General features: G+C 33.3%; 1 protein-coding gene across 2 annotated transcripts in view; it reads right to left on the bottom strand.

Moving 5' to 3' along the window:
- CPED1 (cadherin like and PC-esterase domain containing 1) overlaps positions 1–26388 on the bottom strand; it is a 384623-nt gene that overhangs the window by 30708 nt on the left and 327527 nt on the right. The window contains exons 18-20 of one of the 2 annotated variants that reach the window (XR_004229645.1): positions 22054–22171; positions 16636–16772; positions 15853–16015 (exon numbers count right to left, since the gene is read on the bottom strand). Coding sequence is in view for 1 of the 2 variants with exons in the window: in XM_023504833.2 (XP_023360601.1) it covers positions 16636–16772; positions 22054–22171 (255 nt within the window). In the remaining variant the exon portion in view is untranslated. The remainder of the gene's footprint in view (positions 1–15852; positions 16016–16635; positions 16773–22053; positions 22172–26388) is intronic. The other variant, XM_023504833.2, reaches the window with a different exon arrangement.

Genomic DNA, 26388 nt, shown 5'->3' with positions numbered 1-26388 from the left:
TTACCACTATCATTAGTGATAAAGGAAGATGAATGTGCTGAATTTCTCTAAACTCTGATTTTTTAAAAGGTAATTTTGCCCTAATTTAAAAGAACCACATAATCTAATTTCACAGAACCTATGAGCAGAAATATCAGGGATCATCTAGTCCACTTCATATGCTAAATGACAATCCTTCATATATTTGAAGACAGTTGTATTTTTTTCTCGAGGCTAACAGTGAGACAACTATAGATCTCTGTAGCACCCCATTAGAAACATAATTCCAAACTGAAATTTGGACTGTCTATTTGTGACTGTCTAATGTTTTGGGTCTTGGGAATCAAGTAGTTAGTTCTAAATCCACCCAATTCTACTATTGATTAGTTCATATCTTGTCATCTTATCCATAATCATTCCATGAGAGAGTCTGTCAAATTTTGTGCTAAAATCTAAATATATGTATAATATCCAGCATTTCTCTGATAATTGGCTTCTACCACAATATTACTCCAATGCTTCCTCATTGTGTGGAGGAGGGTTGTTCTATCAATCTGGAGCTATGAAAAACGTGAATCTAATGATGATGACGACGATGATGATGAGTATGTGTGTATATGTTGTGTGTGTGTGCGCATGCACACTAAAGATTAGTTTATCTAATGTAATGCTAGGCAATAGACAAATTTTTCAACCCTCATGAACTCTCAAAGACCATCATAAAGGGACTGTGATCTGTGCCAATAGAGGGAATTTCTATATCTTTGAAATCATGACTTTGAAGTTGAATGGTTTTTTCTTTCAGTCCAGTTCACTTGATATTTTTTTTTCAGTACAGCTATGTTTCCAAGAGCATTGATTAAATATGTGTGTATATATAAATATATATGTATGGATTTATAAAATCTCAAACTGTTTGTTTTAGATGAAAATATTATAGTTAAAAAACTAGAATAGAAATTGAAGTGTGATTTTTGAGATTTATTATACTGAAAGAAAAGGAGTTTTTAAAGAGATTAATCAGTCTCCATCAGAAAAATATTAAGATTTTAATATCTTAACTATTTTATGTAATGGAAAAATAAATGTGATTCTGAATATTCAGGTGTGACTCTTCCTATCTATATAAAATTCTTCATATCTTTTAAACTTTGAATTAAAATAATTCGTTGCTACTTCATTGTAAAGACTATATTCTAAATTTAAAAGATCAAATAGCCATAATTGATGATCTTAGAAGACTGGTCTGACAGCTTTTCATCAATAAACCTTATCCCTTGCCAGTAAGAAGTGAAAATTATTATTTTAAATAGGCACACTCATTTTTCTCTCATTCTAAGTTTCTGAATACCCCAAAATGTAGCTGTTAAAAACTTCAACATTTTTACGATTATGAAGAAAATTTATATTTATTGACTGTATTTGTCTCTACTTCCTCCATCCCAGTTTTCCATTTATAGTAGCTTAAAATAGTTGAGAGGGAGAAAGCATAAAATGTATTTCATTATAGATTTGGAAGAGACTATAGTGTAGAATCACCTAATTCAATGGTCTCTTTTTACAAATGAGGAAACTGAGGGCTATAGAAGTTCAGTGGCTTGACTCAGTTTTTGTAGATTGAATTTTTGTAGTACACTGTGACATATTTAACTTGTATAGGACTGCTTGCCATCTGAGGGAGGGGATGAAGGGAGGGAGGGAAAAGTCGGAACAGAAGTGAGTGCAAGGGATAATGTTGTAAAAAAAAATTACCCAGGCATGGGCTCTGTCAATAAAAAGTTATAATAATTAAAAAAAATTTTGTAGATTTGTAGATTAAATAACAGAATAACAAGACCAAACAGGTCTTGTGACTCGAACGTCAATGTTTTTACTGCTATAGCATAAATTTCTTTGGTGGTACAGTTTTCCAAACCTGGTTGGGTTAGTTCTTGGCCAATGGATCCACTATATGAACCTGAAGCCTTTCTAGGTTAATGGAGCTTTTTGGATCTTGCATTTTGGTTTGTACTATAGCTCTTAGGAGCTCTTAGGTTTGTACTATAGGCTCCAGGGCCATCTGCTTGCCACAATGAAGTAGCAGAGTAGGATTCTGACTGACAACAATAAAGCTATTCTCTCAAATTTGCTATGTATGTGAGTAGGGAGAAGGAATCAATAATAAAGTAAAATAATTCCAACAACAGTAAGGTACAACAGGGTCCCTGAGAGTACTACAGTAGTTGCAAAGACCTTTCAGAAATTCAGAAACACTTGCTAATTAGACTGTGATGATATGATTGATTGGGTTAGCATTCTGGCAGTGTGGTGAAATTGATCTCATATATTTAAGAAAGTGATGGCATGAAGTTGCAGGCTGGTTCTACTCAAATGATAATGTTGAATAGATTTGATGTGAAAGACAATCAAATGAGTGACATTGCATTATTTTCACAAGAGGGCAAGATGTAATGCGGAGAAATAAGAAATGCTGATACCATATCCTATCTACTCTCTGTTAAAGAGGGAAAAACAGGAAAATAAATGGAAGGAAATTAAAGTATGGATATTTTTATTATGCTATGTCATAATAAAACTAGAAATAGATCTCTTTAGTTATAGAAAAGGGTTTCATACTGCTTTTTGTCAATGACACTTTTAGCTTTAAATAACAGAATAAAGGATAATTAAGAACAAAAAAATAAAAATGAACTTCATCCCCATGTCTAGATTAGGCAAAATGAACAATTAAATTAAGGCATTACCAGAATCTAAGGAGGGAAAAGCTAAAGAACCCAAATATTCAGGTTCAGACACTAAAAATTTTTATTTAATACAAATGCCAGAAAACAACTTGATAATGAGACATAAGCCTGATTCTCTCTTTCTTACCACAAGACATCACATACAGTACCTCCAAATATGTCATTTATGTTTATGTACTGTATGAAAAGAATTCAGATTTTTATCATTAAAATCCTATAAATGTGTGCAAAAATGAAATATAGGTTATACGCCAAAAAAAGAATACTCCAAAGTCCCAAGGGCATAAAGAATAACTTAGTATTGAAATAATTATTGAATAAGTTTTGAAAATGATCTAACATTTATGCCATCATTGTTGATTATCACAAAGTTTTTGACTCATTTTTTTTCATTCATATAGGGCAAATTTATAAAACAGGTCCAAGAACAGTAACGGTATTTGAATATTTGATGTTCACATAGAATGCTATTTTTTATTTAGAATATGTTATCTACATAATATAATAAAGAATATATAAAAGTCAGCTTTTTTTCAGTTAAAAACCACTGTAATTCTGCTTAGCCTTACATCCATTATTATCTCTTAAAGAGATATTGATTTCCAAGTGAAAGAAGAACTCAAACTAAAACATCTTATTAATTCACTTGATGTATATGGATGCTATCAAACTATATGGTTCTACTGAAGACAATTAATCAACTCTTTCATCTTGTGGAATTTTTCTTCAATGATATGAAAGAAATTATTTGGATTCAACAAATGCAAAATTCCTAAGGTATGCCAAAGAAAGACAATGACTGAAGAATCTGAACTTGAATCTGGGAGTCATATTGAATCAATTGAAGAAGGCAACACCTACAAATATCTTGGTGTTGAGGCAAAACATATTGCACATAAAGAAACCAAAGAGATGGCTATGGTCAAATATGTTGATATATCTACTAGCATCCTAAATCAAAGTTAAATGGGAAGAACATGCTTTACCATAATTAATACCTATGTAATACCATCATTGGACACTGCTACAAATTTAACATAGATCATAAAATATTTTTAAAATATCCTTATAAAACTCTGTAATGAAACAGAAATCACAATCCTAAGGCTTTAGAAAGATTAAAATTTCTTTGCCAAAACAAATTAATAAACATTCAGAGAGCACATGTAATGGCTTGAAAACCTACATAAATCCCTTTAAGAACAAGCATTATTGGACTTAACAAATGTAATCAAAATTAGTTTTCTTCTGATTAAAACCTATGGAACAGCTATAAACCAAAAGTGGACTCAAAAGGCTCTCAATGGGTAAAATCCACAAGAACTCAGCCAACATTATCAGCCAATGTGTTGATAAAAAAAGGAATGACAAACGACCTGTTATTTTGCAGGGTTTTTTTTTTCTCTTTTTTTTTTTTTCCATTTTGTTTTTCACACAGAAGAGTTTATGATAGAAATTCTAGACCACTACAAATTGCAGAAGTTATTCTTAGGAAGACAAGACTTAGGGATCAAAATAGATTATGCAAAGAAATGGTAGAAATGATGCAAGATATAACAGTAGGCAGTAAACATTTAGCACTTAATAAATATATATCATGACATGTTCTGGATGTAGATGCTAATTTTCATGGATTTATGGATGACAAATCCCCATACTACCAATTAATCAGTCAGTAAATATAAAAGAAGTATGGTCTTTTGTCCATGGACTATTTCTAATAAATCTCATGAAAAAGATAAGAATGAAATTAATCATATGGATTTGTGATTTTATTAATTCAAGATACAAATTGCAAATCATCTGTTCCTGCTTATATTTTGTAACTATCACACATATCTTGTCAAGAGTTCACTACAGAAGATCTAACCACTGTGCTGGAAGCCACCCTCATTTTATTCCAATATGCTTGCTATGTGTAACATTCCTTCATTCTGTGAGACTAGCAAATTTTCTCTTTCTGTTACATAATTCTTTGATAACTTCCTGTATATATATGTCCTTCTTGGGGTTCCTCATTGGTTACATATCTTTTTTTTTAGCTCTCCCACAACTATATATATATATGTATATATGTATATGTTTGGTTAAGTGTAAGCGGTTGTTCCGATCTGTATCTATGTTTGTGCAAGGAGAATATGTTTAGGTTACTCATATTAGCATTATATCTTCTAAATATTTATAGAATTGTCCAATATAGGGTTTAGGGATTTTGATTAATTGTTGGTATTAAATGCTAGGTAAGTTTGAGCTTTAACACTTTCTTAATTGATGGCTGCTTTTAGGCCTACAATGCTTTGTGTATGTCTCATTATCTTTTAGGTAAGTTTGTCTACATGTCAAAAGAGTTGTCCCTCTTTTGAGTAACATTTAAATTTAAATAATGTCTGTTAGTACTTGAATTAAATTTGAAGTTGAACTTATATTCGTTTTTTGGACAACCAGCTATCATTAAGTTCGATAGGCTTTTCACCCCTATGGTAAAATCATCTCACTATTTTGCTACATAGACGAGTTCGTTCTGACAACTGTTCTACAATAACTCACTTAATTTTGGGAAGGTGGGCTTTAATTCCTTTTGTTAGGTTTGACTAGCTAAGTCATTATGCAAAAGGTAGAAGGTGTAATCTTTGCTTTTTGTAGTTTACAGGATGGAATCTTTCAACATTCCCTCATGGTACTTTCTGTATTGTGCCTACAGGTTAGTCTGTTCTATCACCTATACTAGGGTTTATAAATGTTTTGTAGGGTGTTATAAATAGTTTAATTGGGCATATCTAGGACTAGGTCTAGCTCAAAATGGTCAGGATTAGCTGAAATCTTTTAGGTGTAAGCTAAATGCTTTATTTAAGCTACATTTTGATTGTCCAAGTGCACTTTCCAGTACACTTACCATGTTATGACTTTTCTCCTCTTTTTGGCGTATTCTTATTAGGTATTTGAAGTTACTTTATTGAGAAGGGTGATGGGCAGTGTGTACACACCCTATTGCCTATTTCAGTTAAGCTCTCTATTCTTAATTTACTACTAAATCCTCCTTCATGTCTTTGTTTCAATAGACAATCCGTTGTGTTCTAACATAGAAAATGTAGCCCATTGCTTCCCCCTTCATATACTACACCTTGACCTAACATTTTTATGGTTTCATGATTTTGCTCACTTTGGAACCCTGTTGGGGTGAAATGATGATGGTGGTATATAGACTGATAAGCGAGAAGGGATGAGGTGTATCAGTAGACCCACACCAAAAATTTTCTCTTCCTATATTCCTCTGATGCTCTAGGCTAAAAACATAACTTGCTGTGATTTTATTGTTGGTTTTTCCACTCAGAAGTTGTTTAGTTCTTTTCTTTAAAGTTGTTACATATATATATATATATATATATATATATATATATATATATGTAACAACTTTAAAGAAAAGAACTAAACAACTTCTGAGTGGAAAAACCAACAATAAAATCACAGCAAGTTATGTTTTTAGCCTAGAGCATCAGAGGAATATAGGAAGAGAAAATTTTTGGTGTGGGTCTTGAAGGTGGTAGCAGCAAGAGTAGAAGTATTCAGCACCTAGTACCCAGGTAAGGGGAATAACCAATAGGCCAGAAATAAAACTCACAAGAAACTTCTACTAGAGTTGGGTGCAGGATCAAATTTCATTTGATAGATGTTACCCATTACCCATTTCTGAGTGACAGTTCCTAAATAGAGAGGAATGGTTGGGTTGGGTCCTATTTATGTAAGGACTAGAGCACAGACTAGGAGTATAATGACCAGACTTCTCTCCAAATCTTAATCACTTTGGAAGCACAAAAAACTTACAGTTCCCCAGATCTATCAGTGAAAGCAATAGAAGAACATAGAAGACCGAAGGTCAGACCAATCATTCCTCTGAATTCTGAGCAGATCCCAACTTTTAACATAAAACCCAAAGTCAAGAAATAGGCTGAGAAAATGAGCAAACAACAAAAACAAAAACCTGACCATAAAAAACTACAATGACAACAGGGAAGCTCAAGGTAGAGACTTACAAGATGACACTGGTTTAAAAATATTGACGTGCAAGAAAAAATGCAGATTGGATATAAGTACAACAAGAATTCCTAAAAGAGCTAAAGAAAGATTTTTTTTTTAAAAAAAAAGCAAAACAATAAAATGGAAACATGGTGAGAAGCAAACTTTTGCTTTATAGGAATTTAGCCATTGTCGTTATTAGAGCACTTTCTTATTATAGTAAGCACATTTACTGTATACAAAATGCATTTCCTAATCATCTATTTTAATTAGGGTAGGTGAAAGCTTAACTAATGCTTTGAGACAAAAAACATCAAAGAACTGAATAGTTGCCACAAAATATGCCATAAATAATAGAATTCAGTTCTTTTTGCTGTTTAGAACAAATTTATTTTTGTGCCTCACTGGCCTATCCACTTTTAGCTGCACATTTTATTGATATGATGTTAATATTTACAAAACACTTTCATCACAACAGCCTTGTGAGGTAGGTGATAAAAGTTTTTTAATCTTCATTTTACAGAAGAGGAAATAGGCTCAGAAAAATTAAGTTAATGTGACTATGAATACTGTTACAAAGCATCAGAAGGAGTTCAATAGTAGGGAGTCTCTCCAGGAGAGATTCCTCGCTCCAATCAGTTCTGTTTTCATTATGCCTTCCTGATTTAGTTTGGGGAGAGGAACTGGGAAGGACTCTGACCTGTTATTTTAGAAAGCTATTAGTTTAGAAATTTCCTATACCAATGCAGATAGTTGATCTATGCCTTTAAGTCTTTTTGAGAACTGCTTGGAAATATGGAGATTAACTATATTAGTTGTCATGTGACCAATGTCTTTTAAGGGCCAAACTAAAAGCCAGGTCTTCTTGTAACCAAGGGCAACACTTTATATATCACTTCATACTGCCTATAAATATTAAAACCACACACATACAACACGTACGTATACATACATATACACATGTATATGTACATATGTATGTGTATATATTTTTAAAGTCATACCATGTGTAACTCACTTTTTTATGGTGAAAAGTAAGTGCAAGGCCAAAACAAAAAAGACCCTAATATCATTCAAATATTAGAAATGACATGATTTATATAATCATTTAACTCCCTTAGTAGTCCAAGAACATTATAAATTAACCAAGCTTCAAAAATTTAAACATCTTTAAGTCCAACTGATGGCTTTACCTGAAAATATTACTTAAAAATTTAAGTAACTTAAATTTAATTTCTGTTTTAACAGCTGAGTTAAGTCCTTCAACAAATAGTGCCTTTTCATATTTCCTGTTCTTAATTGCACTCTTCTTCTAGATATTTTATTACAAGTCTAAACTTTGAGCTGTATTTTCCACTGACAAACAAAATAAACATTTATTGAAAAATTACTTATGTCAGGTTTGTAAGTGTTTCCAATGATAAGATTAGTTACTATGTTTCCAAACTACTTCTCTTGTAGTATCTCAGTCCTTGGGACAATATTATATTTGATACATTCTCATAAATATCTAATTCAGAACTCATTAGTTGGCTAACCATAGAGATTCTATGCAAACAGAGAATCAAGTTTTCAAAATATTTATCACTAACTCCTGTATTGATATAATTGTCAGATATATGAGTTTCTATATCAAAGAAAATTCAAATATATCATTTTTTTTTTTAGTAAATTTAAAATGAGGTAACACAAAAAATATTTTTAAAAGACTCATTGAAAATCCTACAACCAGATACTTTCCCTAATCTTTCCATCTTAGGTCAGTTTCCTGTTCATGATCCTTGAAATATAGTCTTATGACTGATTAGCCATGCTAACACACCATAACATGGAAATACGGTTCCTTATAAGTGCTCCAGGGAATTCATATCCTTTTCCAAGAATCAACTAATTCATATCTAATTCTTTCACCACAGGTGGTCCTAAAATTCTCAAAGCACAGATCAAACAAATTTCACACTCACCAAAATAAATACAGTAGTAAAAAACAAAATAAAACAAAAACATGAAAAAAAAGGAATGAAGAAGGAAAAGGAAATTCACTTAGAAAGAACCAATACTTAATTTAAAGAAAAGAATTCATAACGCCTTCCAACAAGATTGGAATATATGCTTTCTTAGTTTAGAGCTAATGAGAATTGTAAGAAAAAGAAAACCACTTTCCCCTCTCTCGTCTTCAAACTCCTTGGAGAAAAATGTGATGAGAAAGGCAAAATGACCAGTGATTTCTTTGATATACCCATTATTTTGCTCTGCCCTACTCTGAGTCAATTTATATGACTCTTCTTGACGCCAAAGATCATACTGTCCATGGGAGTTTTCTTGGCAAAGATATGGGAATGCTTTTCCATTTCCTTCTTTAATGGATTAAGGCAAACAAGTTAAGTGACTTGCCCAGGATCACACAATTAGTAAATATTTGAGGTTATATTTGATCTCAGGCATTACTGACTCCAGGACCAGGGCTCTATCCACTGAACTATGTAGTTGCCTCCTTAGCCTATGCTATATCACACTACACTGTACCATAGTATTTTTTTTTTGGGAAGAGGTTTTCTCTTGGCAGAGAAAGAGAAATTTTAAAATACCAATAGTTTATGCTTTGATTTTGTCTATCATTTTCTAGCCTAACATATTTGTGCTATTTCTGACAGTTATCATAGAATCATCAATAGAATGAATGTCTAGCAGAAAAGTTCTTGAGGGGCAGGGATAGTAGTGCCAGAGAAGCCGTTTCTTTGAGGGAGATTTTCTTTTGGTGACATTTAACTGTTAGGAGGTAGTGATTTTGTTATTGTTTCATTGTTACAGATTCAGCTTTTCCATATTAGATAAGTCAGGTTGCCTCAAAAAAAAAAAAAAAAAAAAGATAATGATTAGAAGTGCAAGAATGCCCTATTTTATATAGCAGATGTGTTCTCAAACAATGTGAGTGTAAACTGATGTTTTCTATATTAAATCATCCTTTAAATATACTACTATAGAATTACTAATTAATAGAAACTTCTTGGTTAATATTTTCATAATGCAAAAAATCATGCTTTGACTCATCTGTTTTATGAACCAGAAGTTCAATTTAAGATACTTACACACATTTAACACAAGTATTGTGTTTTTCCCATGTATTGCCTGTGTCTACACATATGACAGTGGAACCATATTGAAAATTATTTTGACTATTATCTTGGTTAAATGAATTAATCTGGTTTTCCACCTTTGCTGTCCACTTGATCCACCTAACTCTCACCTGTGGCTCCAAGAAGCTGCAGTATGTACAGTAATAGCACCCCAGTAAACCATTTTGGCAGAAAGGTTAAATCAGGTTGAGGGTAACCAAGGGGTCTCAAATCCTATGGTGAGATAGGAGGATGTCTACCCCAAGTATATGAAGATTTCCCCTAGTAGAATGGGCAAATGAGAACAATTTGCTTTAATGGCCATCAAGGCAAGGGATGCAAGTGTTATGGAGTGCTTAGAACTTGTTCAAACATTGAAGACACCAAGGTCATTCAACGCCTCTTGAGTCATTACCAGTCATCTTAACTTTGTCCTGCCAGTGGAAAGGGAGAATAAGGTTTTTCTTATATGGCTATAGATATAATAATTTTTATGCTTCAAATATGAATCAGACAGAAAGTCCTAGGTAGAAGACAGACAGAAACAAAGCATCATCACCATTCCTTAATGATTAAAGCATTATCACTAACAAAACATTTATGTGTCCTTGGAGTCTGCCAGATAGAGTACCATGTGGCCCAGTGTTCCTCAAAGGACAAGTTCTCTATTCATAAAGAGCTTATGGTTAAAGAGATAACTCTAATAAAAGTACATAATATAATAAGATGTTTTAAAATAAAACATTAATGCTTTATTTGTCTGCTAGTTTGTTGTTAAATTAGAATTTTTATGTTTATTTCCTCCTTGGAATTAGAAAGTGATTCCTGGGAACATTTGGCTTAATATCATTAAGTCTCATTCCCACTGAATTCAGGAAACCTTGGCCACAAAAGAAGAGATTCACAATATTTATGAAGGAAGAGTGTCCTTGGTAGACAAAGAGAAGTTTCAATGCAGTATTAATTCCTACAACAGGACAATTAGGTGGCACAATGGATAGAATGCCAGGCCTAGAATCAGGAAGACTTATTTTCTGAATTTAAATTTGGCCATAGACACTTACTAGATGACTGACCTTGGGCAAATAACTTAACCCTATTTACCTCAGTTTTCTTATCTGTATAATGAGCTGAAGAAAGAAATGGCAAGTTACTCCAGGATCTTTGCCAAGACAACCCCAAATGAGGCCACAAAAAGTTAGACATGACTGAAATGACTGAATAATAATTCTTACAACATTCCTTAGAGATAAGCAGAGCCAGTTGTTATTTGTAGTTTGAGGATCATGATATTTAGGAACAGAGGTTAAACTTGGCAAGATCTCATAGTAAATAAAGGAAGGAATCAAATAAGAACTCATATGTCTTAGAATCTAATATAATAGTCTAGCTACCACATGCCCCATATATAATACTCAGCTTTTTTCATTCATTTTAATGAAAATTTTTTGGCATTTGGTAAAGTACATATCTTTCTTTTTTTTCTTACTTCAGGCAGACTAATGAACATGTACTAGACTTAACATGTGAGTATTTCCAGTACTTGGTGATTTACAGGGTGTATTTATAAATTTAATTTATCCAGTACTTTTATTTACTCTTATTTTATTCGCATACACCATCATCTATTCACCATTCATTCTCACAGGAGTGAAGAGGAGAACCCTTGATCAACTTTGTGAGTTTCCTAATCCATTTGATGAGGTTAAAAGTCATGAACCTTTGTTAGAAAAAGATATCTCCAAGGCAGCTAGATGTACATTCTAGTTCTTAGCTTACAAGACACAATGAAATGTCAGTTATTCTCTGGTGATTGGAGTTGTGTCAAATATGGTCAGAAATTTTTCCAATAAGACTCCACCCTCCTGACGCTTAGTTGACAATCCTTTAGTGTAGCCTAGGTAGGGGCCAGAGCTGATTCCATGGGAAGTCCCAAGAAAGGTAATTTCAGCAAGAAGTTTGGAGAAGCTCATCAAATTGGGCAGGGATTCTTCTTATTACTCTTGCTACCCTTGCTTATTACCCTTGATGCAACTGCCAATTTTTCTGAATCAGCAAATCTCATTTTATTTTGCTTCACTTTATTATCCTTTGCAGAAACTGCATTTAAAAAAATAAATGGAAGGTTTATCATAGAGCAAATTTATTGGTGCTATTTTTCCAACAGCATGTACTCATATAATTTGTTTATGTCACAGTTTAGTAATTCTTCCAATATTTTAAACTTTTTCATTATTATCATATGTCATATAATGATATGTGATCAGTGATATTTGATGTTACCATTGTAATTGTTTTGGGGCTTCATAAGACATGTTCATAGAAGATGGCAAACTTAATAAATGTTTTGTGTGTTCTGACTGTTTCACTGACTGACTATCATCAAATCTCTCCCTCCCTCCTTCTTTTCTTCTCTCTCTCTTTCCCTATCTTTTTCTTTCCTTTGGCCTCTATTCCCTGAGACCTAATAATATTGAAAAATATTACATAAACTTAATTGATAAGGCAATAGCAAGGATTAAGAGGATTGATTCTAATTTTGAAAGAAGTTCTATTGTGGGTAAAATGGTACCAAACAGCACTGCATGTTACCAAGAAATCTTTGTGAAAGGAAGAATAAATTGATGTGGTAAATTTCATTATTGTCTTCTTTTAAGTGCTAAAGCCATTTCAGCCTTGAGAAATTACTACCATGATCAGTTAGCAGCCATTAGCATGGAGGCAAGAACCTCCACCAAAAAAATGATTATTTGCTGAAGGCTCAGATGATGATTAGCATTTTTTAAAGCAATAAAGTATTTTAAAATTAAGGTGATGTACATCTTCAAAGACATAATACTTTTGTACACTTAATAGATTACACTACATTAAAAACAACTTTTACAAGTATGTAGAAACCAAAAAAATTAATGTGATTTAACTTTATTGAAACATTTGCGATGGACTGAAACTAAATTCACAACATCTCTGAGATATGCCTGTACCAACAACAGAAACTTTTAAAGTAAGGACCTCTAAAGACTCTGACCATTCTAGCCATGGTGATTTAAACTTTTTTGACTCACATTGGAGTGGAGATGACATGATTGAATACATTTTTAATTTAACTATATTGTCATGTCTGTTTTCATCTTTCACAATCATATGTGGCAGAAATGTTTAGGGCTCACTTCAGCCTCCTATATCTAGCCAATTTCAAAAGATAAGACCAATGTTTCCTTCTATCTGCCATCTAACCAGTATATTAGAGCCTAGCTCATACTTATAACCCTTATCCTATTTATTGCTACCACAAACCTTCTGGGGCTCCTCCCTTACTCATTCACCCCTACAATACCACTTTCAATAAATATCAGTATGGCCATCCCCCTTTGAATGGGCACTGATTAGTAGTTACAAGATTAGTAGTTACAAGACAGTAAATAAGATGCCTGATGTGGGCATCTTATTTACTGTCTTGTAACTACTAATCTCTCCCTTTCCTCTACCCCTCACTTTATTTTTTACATCTGGCATAAGGACTGAAATGGAATCTCTATATTAATGAAAAGTGTTGTGTGAGTGAGCAAACTGTCTCTGCTAAGGCTTAGAGGGTTGTTTAAACAACTTAGTAGTGAAGTCACATCCTAGGTTACATAACTAGTATGTGTCAGAGGTGGGATTTGATTACAGATCTTACTAGCTTGAAGCTACCTTTCTATGCCCTACACTGCTCTGCTTCTTGCTCAGAAACCAGTTATCAAATCAGTATTACTATACTGCTACTGGAAAGGCTTAGGAAGTCAACCTACTTCTCTAAGCTTTTACTCACAATCATGTTGGCTGCTTTTTCACAGGCATTCACTAGAACATATATTCTCTTTACCTCTCTCTTTTAGGATTCCTAGCTTTCTTCAAGGTTGAGCTCAAGCACCACTTTGTTTTTTTTTTTGTTTGTTTGTTTTGTTTTGTTTTGTTTTGTTTTTTTGTTTTTTTTTGGTGATTCAGTCATTGTAGTTATATCTGATTCTCTGTGACCCCATTTGAGATTTTCTTGGAAGAGATACTGGAGTAGTTTCCCATTTTCTTCTCTAGCTCATATAACAGATGAGGAAATTGAGGAAAATATAGTTATGTGGCTTGATCAGGGTCACACAGCTAGTAATAGATAGATTTGAATGCAAGAATTCCTGACTCCAGGCCCAAATCTGTCCACTGTGCCACCTAGTATAGCATTCTACATAAAGCCTTTCTTGACTATATATGCTAATGCCCCATTCAGCAGAGAGACAACACTGTACGATTATGTAAGGAGTTAAAGATGATTTATTACATTTGGAGAGATGGTCTTTATTTCTTCTTTACATGTGGTTCCAGACTCTCTTCAAGGAGAGATTAATAGAAATAGAGAAAAGATATACAAAGTAGGAGAATGTAGAGAAAGAAGCTGGCACCTCACTATTTCCCTGTTTTCAACTTGTTTCCCTAAGGATTTTGGAGAATTTCTCTTTAAATGAGATGGGACCTTTTTACTTGGTAGAGTAAGGATATCCCTGATTTTCAGTTTTCTTATATGTAAATTACATACATCCAAAATCTTTTCCATCTTTATAACTGATTCTATGAACATTTTTGGTTGACATATTCAGTTTCTAAAGTTAGGAAATTTTATATGCTTCAAAGAATAATCACTGCTATGATTTTCATAACTTCTTCAACCACAACCTGTTACAATACCACATCTATTATATCTTTCCCATTTTAAATGAGGAGGATTCTCTCCATTTGGAGATAAAAGTCCCAAAGGAAGCTATTCCAGCTTTTCTACCCACCGTTCTAATCATGTCTAAAGTCTACTCCCTTGAATTTCTGCTTAATCTAATGTCACATATTACTTGTGAAGGAAAGACATTAATTATACAATAGATAAGATTAAAGTACATTTTTGATGATTATGCATTACTATAAGTTTTTGTGTGTTCAAAGTATTAAGAAAAAGTAATTCTTTACTATTTAGGATACTAAATGACCATTTTATATTATCAATAAACTAATCTTATAAATGATCCCCAAAGGTCCATTTTAGCTAAGAATCTAACCCTATGAATAGTAGATTCATAATATTAGAGAGAGAAATAGTCTTTCATCAGGGGCAGCAAACTTTGATCTAGTAGCCAGTTCTGACTTGCCACCAATTTTAAATGTTTAATGTAGTTGTAGTTTGCCAGTCCCTGGTCCTTTTATCTAATCTCTTCATTGAAGAATGAAGAGATGAAGAAACTGAGGTCCAGAGAGGTTTTAACTGGATTATTATTCAAAGTCACTCACCTTATTTATGAGAGATATGATCTGTCTCAGGCCAGAGCCGCTAACAAGTAAAACAGCAACAGTAACAATGGCTGTCATTTATATATTGTTTTATGATTTGCAAAATATTGTACATATATTATCTCATTTGATTTTTACAACAACTAGGTGGAAAAAATAATCTTACCTTTTTAGTTTCTAACAGTCAGAATAGCTTAGTCTCACACAATATTGCTATTACTGTACACAAAGTTCTTTTGTTCTGCTTACATCACCTATCACCATTCCCAATGTTCTCAGTTGGTATAGTTTTAGAACTGTTTTGGGTTGTGCCGTCTATATGAAACACTGTGGATGATTTAGCAAATATCTGCTACTCCTATTTCTACCATCACCAAAGATGAGGTCACCCTATGTTTTGGTCTATTGTTTGAAATTTGGAGTCTTTGGATTGAGGCCTTCAGAAAACACAATAGTGACGATGGGCCAGAAATCACTTTTTCACTTATCTTTTTTCAAACTATTTGCTCTTAGTGATAAGGAGAGGTTTGTTGTTCTGATCTCTTTTTTTCTTCATGGTTAAAAGGGGATTTTGAACATTAATTACATGTTTCCAACTTTCTAAATAACGGAGATATTATAAACAATTGAAAAGACCATGTTTATCTCATTAAAAAAAAACCTTCAAGTGTGGAGAAGAATGTATTACTTACTTTAGGTTAATATGCATCTCAGTCTGTGTGCCCGATTCACTAATTAGAGATGTCTGTCAAATGCTACACAGTCAAAGTGCCTATCAAGGAGAATGTATTTCCAAGAAATCAGCTTAGAAGCCTCACTAAAGGGAAATTCAGCCTAGTGAGGTCCATGCGAGACCTGCCCAGGAATGTGAAAGAAGATCAGTAAGGTTAGTATGTAAGAGCAGTGCCATGCATTTACTATATCATCGGAGAAATGAGACTCACAAGCAAAACTATGTGGTTTCTTATGCTGAGCTACAGATGTCAGTTTTAATAGCAGTATCTACTGTAGCTGAAGTTGATAAACTCAGTTGCTCCATGCTGCCAACTGCTAGTCAACGTGGCAAGATCCCACAATTGATTTCATGCTGAAATGGAAGTGTGGAAATAGAGCATTTGGGAGGTGGGGTGCAGTTTCAATATCAGCCCATGTTTGGCAATAAAGCTTAAATTCCAAATCATTGGAAAAATAGGTCAGGAATTTTTAAGGATCTCTCATGATAACATATATAAAGGAATCATATAGTCCATCTGTCTTACTGGCACACACTGGAAAACAAAGCCATACACATAAGAATAAATACAGTAGTTGGCTTTTGGCGCCATAATAAGGATGATAATTCACATTTTTCTAGTGTTTTACAATGCTTTCCTATGAAAGTGAATATTTGTTAGTGTATGTGTTTGTGCTGTAGATAACACAAATCACAAATAGATAACACAGGAAACAAATCTCTAATTGGCCCTGATACCTACCTTTCTTCCTCCTAGGCAGTGTTGTAGTCGAGTCTTTGACAGGATACCATACTGGCAGTTGTGAGGCTGCCATGTTATTTCTCTCCAATCACAGGTTCTATTGTCTGAACAGCTAAGGCATGGGACAATCCACTGTCCTGAGGGGATAAAAGTTAGACTTCTTTTAAATTTTCTTTCTTTTAATGGGATTCTTTTTTGTTTTACTTTAAAATTTATTCCTAATTCATTTATTTATCAATTTATTCAACACTTTTGAATGCATACAATATACAATGTCCTTTCCACTGTACATATGCAAATATATCCTGGTATTATTTCCCTGCAAGACTAGTCTTATTTATATAAATGCTTTAGATAAATTATATCTATCTACAATGTTAGAGGATGAAAAAGATGATTCATTAGTAAATTTAGAATTTTTTATTTTGGATCTAAAGCCTCATGAGAAAGATAAAATTTATGAATTTTGTATCTGAGGGGGGTCAAAGTTATGTTCTCTTTTAATGTTCATCAGAGGTCTACATTAGGAGTATTAGCTTAGAGAGTGGTTCCTTGAAAAGGAAAAATAAAAAGAAACAAAAAAGCTGTCTTAGTAAGTAGATAAGATTTATTCTAAATTAGTACCAAAGAGAATAAAAAGGAGAAGAGGAGACATCAGAAATGGAAAACATGGAAGATAGAGTCAGAGAAGAAAGGAGGGGGAATAAGGAGAGAGAAGATTATAATGGATTATTGCCTTCTCTTCCTATGTGAATAATATAGATCACTGAGATATTTACTCAATGTCCCTTCCTCTTTCATAGGTACTAGTGCAACACTTGAACGGTCCTTCTGTTATGTCTTGCTCTTGCCACATGATTAATCTTTTCTGATTAGGCATTTCCTGAATAATCTTTCTTATGCTATGTCTTGTACATAGGTCATAAAACCTACTATAATTAATTTGTTCTTCCATTAAACTATGACTCAGATAAATTTGATTCTTCAAAGACTAGTGAAAATATGGGAGAATATTTGTGTTAAAATGATAATAGGCTTTCCTACCAGTGTATATCCTAAGGTTAACTCTTCCTCTTCTACTCATTCAATTCAGGGTGCATCTCACTATTCATCTGAAGTGCCTATCTTACACATATGTATCTATAAATTAATTCAGTGGACTAGCTTTCCAGTTTCATGTTAGAGGTCATAGGTATTTTTCATCCATTTTGTTTTTCCTGAATAAATTGTCAGAATAGTTCTTTTGAGAAGGAAACTATCATATTAAGGAGTTCCTATAATGTTTTTGGCTTAAAGCAAGAAGGATAATATCATAAGTAAGCAAGAGCAACTGGAGAACCTCACCAACTTTTGGGGGTAATGACTCTTCTACAACAATGGCAAATAAGTCTTATAAGCACACATCTTTGTGCTTTATGCCTCTCTATTAATCTATGCGTACAGACTCAGTTTTCTCTGTGGTTACATTTCTCAAGCAAACAGTGACTCCTTTTGGGAGAAGAGCCATTAAGGCTATGTTTTCTTTTACAGAGTCCAGTGATTTGGGGGGATAATTTTAAAAAGTGACAGTTGTTGTTTTTTGTTGCTTTGGTTGCATGGTATAGTATAATAGATAGAGAGCTAACCATAGAATCTGGAGGATATGGACTCAAGTGTAACATTTGACACACTAGCCATATGATCCTGGGCATGTCACTTAACTTTTCCCCAGATAATTCTAAGACTACGAGTGACACAGTAGTTACTAATCTATATTGACAGAAGGAAATTCCTTACCAAGGAGTTCACTACACTAAGGAAATCACACTAGTCAACAGAAATAAACAGAAGAGGAATCTTGTATTTTCTGTATCTTTCAGTTAGTGGTATGATTGTAGACATGGAATCTGTTGTAATAAAATGTTTGCAGACGTCTGTTTTTCCTTCATATTTTCATTAAAATTTCCCTCAGTGCTCTAGTGACTATGTTAAATGCCAAAACAATGCCAAGATTGCCAGTTAAAAAAATGAAAAGGGGACCAAAAGGCTGTTTGGTAGCATATAAGTAAGACAAAGTTTTTTTGATGACTTCATCTTAAAAAGCCCCACTGAATTTGGTCAATTCAATTTACATGCTGACACAGCCTGTTTGTGAGAATAATCAATAATTTCCCCCCCTTCTTTTAAACAAGATTGTTCTATAATGGGGCACAAATGTGTTCCTACTAATGATACAGTATTTTGTATAGCAGGATAATATTTCTCAAGGAACAAAGGACCAAGCTTCCATTAGGTGGTCTCCTGTCTTAGGTTTACACACATATACAAAAACATACATATACAATAAACTCTGCAGGCAGCAGCACATTGTGCATGCAAACAGAGGGCCTCACTGGCCACTTGCCTCTCAGGCTGAAGAAACAAGCAGCCAGTTGCATGCACAATTAATCAAATATGGGTGCAATTAGTTTGTGGGCACAAAATTGCATGCACACTGAAAGGAGGAGGCCTGGTTGAATCTCTTTGAAAATTTGCCCCAAATGGTTCATACTCTTATATATTTTTAAATCACTCAAATTCCTTGTGTTTTTGTATCTGGGACTAATGCTTTTTATTATTATGAATTAGTAATGCCTCTTGAAATCATCATCTGAATAACATCTGTAGGATCTGGGTTCCTTGACATTATAAATCACATTAGCTCTTAACAGTATGTCAAAGAATAGAAATATAAATTATATGTTAAGTATCTGAACATCCGATAAAACAAAGCTGCAATTCCCAAAATAAAAGGCAACATGTGTTTTAGGAAATGATACTGTGAAGAATTAAAATGACCACTGATTTTTGGGACATGTGCTGGAATTTGTAATGATTGGGTTATATTTAGAACAAGTTAAGTTTCAATGGTGGTATATCTTCTCAAAGTAATGCAACAAGAATTAACTGTAAGAGAAATTCACAGCTCTTTCATTATGAAATATAAAATAGTAGAAGATATGTAATTGACTTTGATTGCACAAAACTCATAAAATGAAATTTAATTTCCATTAGAAAAGTGTGTTGCATTCTATAATGAAGGCATTGTCAGTTTATTTCCTTTCCCTGTTAATAATTTTTCACAATGTTTTCAAATATTTCTCTACTGTATAGCTATAATCAAAATTATTTGCATTAAGGGGAATTCTCATTCTAAGATCATTTTTAAGTGTTCTTTTCTTTGTCCAAATCTATGTGTATTTATCTTCATCATTTAATCGAGCACCACATTTCAGTCTTAGATTGTAAAACTAATTGCATTGCATTTTGAAGGTCAGTCAGAAACTAAGCATGAGAAAAACACCAATTATCTCAAAAGTATGTTTAGCTGATGGCAAGTGAAATGACATTTTGGCAACTGAACTATTGGCAAAGTGAGGTAATGGATTTTAATTTGGCCAAATGGCTTTGCAATGTGACAGAAAAAAACAATGTTTCCCCAGCAAATCTGAACTGGCCAACAGTTCCACCAGAGTTCTGGAATCAACTGTGTGGTTAGCAGCAGGAAAAGTTTCTTCTTAATGCTACTTACTATGATCTCTTCTCCTTTTGGCAAGAGGGAATTCTAGGGTTAGGGAAGATTTTCTTTTTTCTTTCCTTTTCTTCTTTTTCTTTCTTTTCTTTCTTTTTGCAGAGGCAATCGGGGTTAAGTGACTTGCCCAGGGTCACATAGTTAGGGCATGTTAAGTGTCCGAGGCCAGATTTGATCTCAGATTCTTCTAACTTTAGGGCTGGTGTTCTATCCACTGCACCATCTAGCTGTCCCCAAGGGAAGACTTTCTGACAATATAAGTATAACATTCCTGGTAAATACTGCCCATCTCTTGTCCCACTTTTCCTCATAGATTTTGTACTTTGTGGAACCTAAATTATCTCCTGAGGGTCTAAAAGCAATACTCTGAAATAGTAAGTGGTTAATTAATGTTTGTTGAAATGTCATACTATATAACATCTGCCATAAAATGGAATTTAGGATAAACTAGATCTATTTGGGGATCCATGCTCTCACAAGTGTTTAGTTACTGAACCAACAGGACTTAGTTTATAGGGTAGCCTAGCCTATAAGGCAGAGAGGCTAAGACAAATTTGTAGATATTTGATGTAAACCTACTATAACTTAAATGGACAGAAAGACCAGCTGGTGGTAGAGAAATTCCAGTAATGTGACTTGGACCATCTTAGATGAGGAGCTATTGCCTTGATTTAGTAGCCAAAGTGGAATTATACAGCTTTGTGATGGTCATAAATCACTTTTTGATGAAAATGTTTAGCTGGACACATCAATATCTTCTATGCCTCTGTGTTTGAGCACACCACAGTGATCAGGGAATCACAAATCAAATAGCACACTGCATCTATCTCTCTCTCCCTCGACATTACCGTAATTCATTATTTAGAACACATGTTGGTGAATGGTGATCTGCACGTAGCTGGCATGGTTCAACTTATAAACTGTGCATGCGAAATTGCAATTTGCCTTACTCATTTAAGAAACTTATTGTTTCAAGTTCAAGCTGTGGTGTGAAGTTCATGCCAAGGCTAGACTGGCTTCTGAGTATTATTTCAGATCTTTTGAATGAGATAAGATGGGTGAGGGGGTCAGGAAGGCAGGGCAGTAATCTTGAATATTACTCCTTCCTTAATCTCCATGGTTTCTTTTGATTTCCAAGTGAAATCCTTCTTTCCTGATATTTCTTTATTCTTTTTGCTGACCAGAAGGTGAGAAGGTGTGCTGTGGTATGAGATATGTGTGTGTGTGTGTGTGTGTGTGTGTGTGTGTGTGTGTATGCTCTCCTGGGTGGAGACAATGAAGGCAGAGACAAACTGTATCAGCAAAATATTTAACTTAGAATTGACTAAAATCTCATGTGTGAGCCTGACTCTGAAGTTGGAAATTGGTCTAACAATTTTCTTGCCTTGCACAGGAGAACTTCAATTATAGTTTTTGATGTGTAACCATTTTTGGGGAAATGTATCCTTTCACTGTTGGTTGGTTATTCACAAAATTCCTGCAAATAAAATAAGCCTTTTAAAAATGTACATATAGCCAGTAGAAACTTTTTTCAACTGGTGTTGAAACTCAAGAGATCTTTGGTGACTAAAAAAATATCTCAAAATATTAAGAATATATATATATATATTCAACTTAATTATTAAAGGACTTAAACATATGTACCATGAAAATATGAAGATGCTTGTCTACAATGACAATCACATGATTGCCTTTGCATTGTTTTAAAGTTATTAAAACAAAAAAGTTAAATAAATGGCAGTTTAACCTGGAGATTTCTAAAAGCAAGAACATTTGCTTGATTTATGTCCTTGGAAATTAAAATAATTACATCCTGATTTATATAAATGTTCTTTCTCAATAAAAGTGATATGCAGGAAAAGACTCACCTTTGGCGTCTCCAGACTTACAAATCTTAAGTTCAGGCTGGGAAATGGTTGCAATGTAGTCAGATGACAGATGCTGTAATCCACAAGTTTCCTCTGGGTGAATTTTCAAACCACAATCCTATGTGAAAATAATTGGAATTATAAATCATTGTAATCATCATAATCTGTTGCAAAATATATAATTAATAGAGGCATATAATTTTTATAGATATAACAAGTTATTACTTTTCCTTAGTCGTTAATGATGACTTTTTCTTTCCCTCATCCCCATTAGTATTGATTTAACTAAGACAGTCAGTTGACTGATTTGATTGTATTCGCAGCAATCATTAGGGGTTAAATATTGATCTTAATAATAAAGTAATTTTCATCTCTAAATGAATATTTATTTTTCTTGTCATTCTATTGGTAAATAGATGAGTGCTATTCTTGCTCCAGAAGTTATACATATACTTAGTCTCATCGTAAAAAATAATGTATCTATATCTCTATCTTCTGTTGTTTTTGTTCTTCATTTTCAAAGATCCATGACATCATGACATCATGGGTGATATCATGACTTGTGCATGAATTGGATTTGAGTGAGGCAGAGTTGAACAAAGTCACTAACTTTACTTTTTCTTCCAGAGTCATTGAAGTCCAAAGGCAAGATAAAAGTCAGCATTGGTGATGGCCCAGGATGCACTTGATTACCTTAGCTTCTTTGATGTCTGACAAAGATGTCTGAGCCTGCTTCGGCTGCCTTCATGACCATTGAACAAATTGTTCTCATCTACCAGGGAAAGTCTTCACATGCTTGGGGTAGACATTCCCCTAACTCATTGAGGCCTATTATTTACCCTCAACCTACGTACATATTTTATATTTGTGTATAAATATGTTTGTATACACATACACACATATAGGCACACATAATTATGAAATATATTATATGTGTGTATATCTATATACACATACACACATATGTCTTTGTCAGTTAATGTAAGATGAGACAGATTTAGAGAAGATATAATTTGGTAGATGAATAGAATCAAATGCATGTAATTTACCTTGAAGTATATTCTGCATATAGTTGAGAAAAGTAAGACCACTTATCACCAAGTTTAAAGATAAAGGCAAAATCCCATTACAAAGAAAGTTCTGTATAACACAGCTGTTTCCATATTCCAGCATATGGTCCACAGTAACCATGCCATGTTGATTTGGTTACAATAAATTTTCTTTGTTGAGTAATTGGTCACACCAAGTACTTTCTTTGAATCTCTGTTCATATAAAAAGTCATTCTCTATAATGCATAGTATTTGAATATGAGCTAATCTTACCGCCTCTCTATTATTCTGCCATCAGTCAACAATTTTATCATTTAAGTGATTTTACTTCTTGCCACACCTCAACCACTAATGAGATTTCCAAACTCAATACATATAGATCCAGGAAATTACAAGAGGAAGAGGTGGTATGTATACTTTCGATCATTTTCTATTAGATTCCCATTACATCCAACTTTCACAAAGTTTTGCTAAATGGTAAGAAGAGTTGTAATGATCTTTACTAAGATAAAAATGCACTTTAGCCAAGCAATTAGAGTCAGCACAATTACAAGGAAATTTCCCCTATATTCAAGTATATGTATATGTGTATTATCTATGCAATAGGCAACATGGCAGAATAGATGGGACCAGCCTTGTAGTCAAATGATTAAGGGTCAGCCTGTCTTCTGCCAATACCAAACATCACCTCTTACTTGTTGGAGATAATTAAAAAACACAAGTCTGAGCATGATATTCAAGAAATCTCAGTGGCTATCTATTGTTTCTAAGATCAAAAACTCTTCTACTTGACTTTCAAAGCCCTTTGCTATCAGATTCTAAACTATGTTTCTCCGCTAATTACATATTACACTTCCTTATATACTCTAAACAGAAGCCAGATTGGCTTATTTCTGGTTCGTTCTACATTCCATTCTATCTAGTGACTTCTTCCCTTTGCAGACTCTATTTCCTCAGACCTGGAATGCTTTTCCCTTCTCATCCCACTTTAAAATATGTTTACTCCCACAATTAATTTGCATTTACTTCATATTTTCTCATTTACTATGTTTGTTTTGTTTCTCTCCCTTCCCAAAATGTAAGTTCCTTGAAGACAGGAAGTACTTATTTTTTGTTTTTATTTCTTGAACTGAGCATAGCATTCAATACACAATACGTATCTCATGAATGCATACTACATTGAATCAAACTATATACCACCCTATAAAACTCTTGGTAAATAACTCTAAATGCTCTCAGTTTTCTAAAACTCTTAAATTATAGATAAATTGGTAATTATTATTCTGACATTGATTAGAAGAAAATTCCCCACTGGAATTTCTTCATATTCATGAAATCACAGTTCTAGATCTCACTTCACACTAAAGATATATGCATAAAGCATGCATATATCTACGTGTGCATATATAAATACACATAAATAGTTAATGCCCTCAAAAAGTTTAAATTATTGATTAGCTTAAAATTTTTTTAAATTACCATCTCTTCTCCTCTCATCCTGAGACTATCCCAATGAAATGATCAACTCAAATAGAGCAACTATGACATTTTGGCATCCTAAGGCATGCAGAAGCATCCTAGATGCACAATAAATACACTAATAAAATCTTTTTTTACAACTGAAATTTATGTTTTGAAATTTTGATTTTGATGTATTAGAAAGGCAAAAGAAAACATTAGACATGGGTTTTTCTTGTTTGCCTTGTTATTTGAAGTCCTTACCAACTAATCTAATGGGTTTGCACAGAAAGATTTTTTTTTCATTTGGCCATGAACTTTTCCACAAATGGACCAGTTTCTAAATATGATTCATAATCCAATTAACTATAAGAGTAATTTTGTAAAGTTAAAAGAAAACCAAATTACTCTAGTTCTATTTTTACAAAAGTGTGTGTATTCAATGTTTTAGAATCAGGGAACCATAAGATCTTAAAATTGGAAAGGATTTTAAATGTTCATCTAGTTTAAATCACACCCAGGTCATGAATCCTTTTTTTTAAACTCTTGAGTATTCAAAGCCCTTTACTTCTACTCCATTGCTCTTATGGGGTAGCTCTAAATAGTTAGAAAGTTCTTCCTCCTATTGACCTCAATCTGGTTCTTTATGATTTTTTCCATTTTGTTCTTCTTCTGATCTCTGGAGTAACCCAGTACATTGGAAGTCTTTTTAGTTATCATTGTATGACTCTGTGATCCTCTTTTATACCAGAATCCATCAAATAAGAAGACAGCAGTTATATCCAATATGGTTTTAAATTTGTTCCTGAATATCCTTCAGCAACTTTAGCCATCCCTCCTAAGACATAGTTTTTTGGATTCTTTACTGTCCTGGTTGTCCTGTTTTGGCTATACTATAGTTGATCAAAGTATCTCCTAAGTAAATCTGGTGCCCAGAATTTAACATAATACTTCAGATGTGGTCACAACAGGACAGAATACAGTGGTTATATTACCTCCTGTGATCTACAAAGTGCATTTCTTTTAATGCATTGGACTTTTTTTCTTTTTTTCTGGATCACAGTGTTGGATCGTATTATATTTATAATCAATTAAAACCCCAGTTTTTTCCCCCACATGAATGGTTGTCAAGCTAACTAAGACTCCACATTCTGGTCTGGTACAACTGCTTTTATGAACTTTTAAACTTATTCCTATTAAATTTAATTTTGTAGGTTTTAGCCCAGAATTTTGGCTTGAGATAATTTTGAATAAAAAGTCTATCTAATGTATTAGTTAACTCTTCTTATTTTATCTTATATTTATAAGATATCTTATATTTTTTATTTTAATCTATAAATTCAATAAGGAGGACTTTTATATATTCATCAAAATCACTGATAAAAAATTTTTTTGATGAGCACAGAATCACAGTACTCTACTAGAGCTATCCCTACAAGTTAATATCAATCCATTGATCAACTATTTTGGGACATGTTTTTTTGGTTAGATTCAACTCACTCAGTCCACTTTACTTTGCATTATTTGAAAGCCCATCAAAAATCTTGCTGAAATTAAGATGACTTTATGACATTCCTTTCATCTATCAGTCTAGTACTATTGTCAAAAAGAGGAAATTAAATTAGTTTATTATAAAATGCTTATAGATCCCTGCTAATTCCTTGCAGAATACCTATTTAGTTCATTCTAGATTTTTTTTTTCTCGGAATCATTGTCTAGCTTTTACTTTTGCCTTGTTTTGGAAGTGAATGTTTTTCCTTTTTAGAAATGGGAGCAGATCTGTATTCTCAGATGGCTTATACCCTCAACTGAATGAAATAACATGCA

Source organism: Sarcophilus harrisii, chromosome 5 (genome assembly GCF_902635505.1).
Source record: "Sarcophilus harrisii chromosome 5, mSarHar1.11, whole genome shotgun sequence".
In the NCBI taxonomy this organism is placed as follows: Eukaryota; Metazoa; Chordata; class Mammalia; order Dasyuromorphia; family Dasyuridae; genus Sarcophilus; species Sarcophilus harrisii.
The sequence above is the reverse complement of the archived record's forward strand: the minus strand, read 5'-3'. Positions and strand labels throughout refer to the sequence as shown.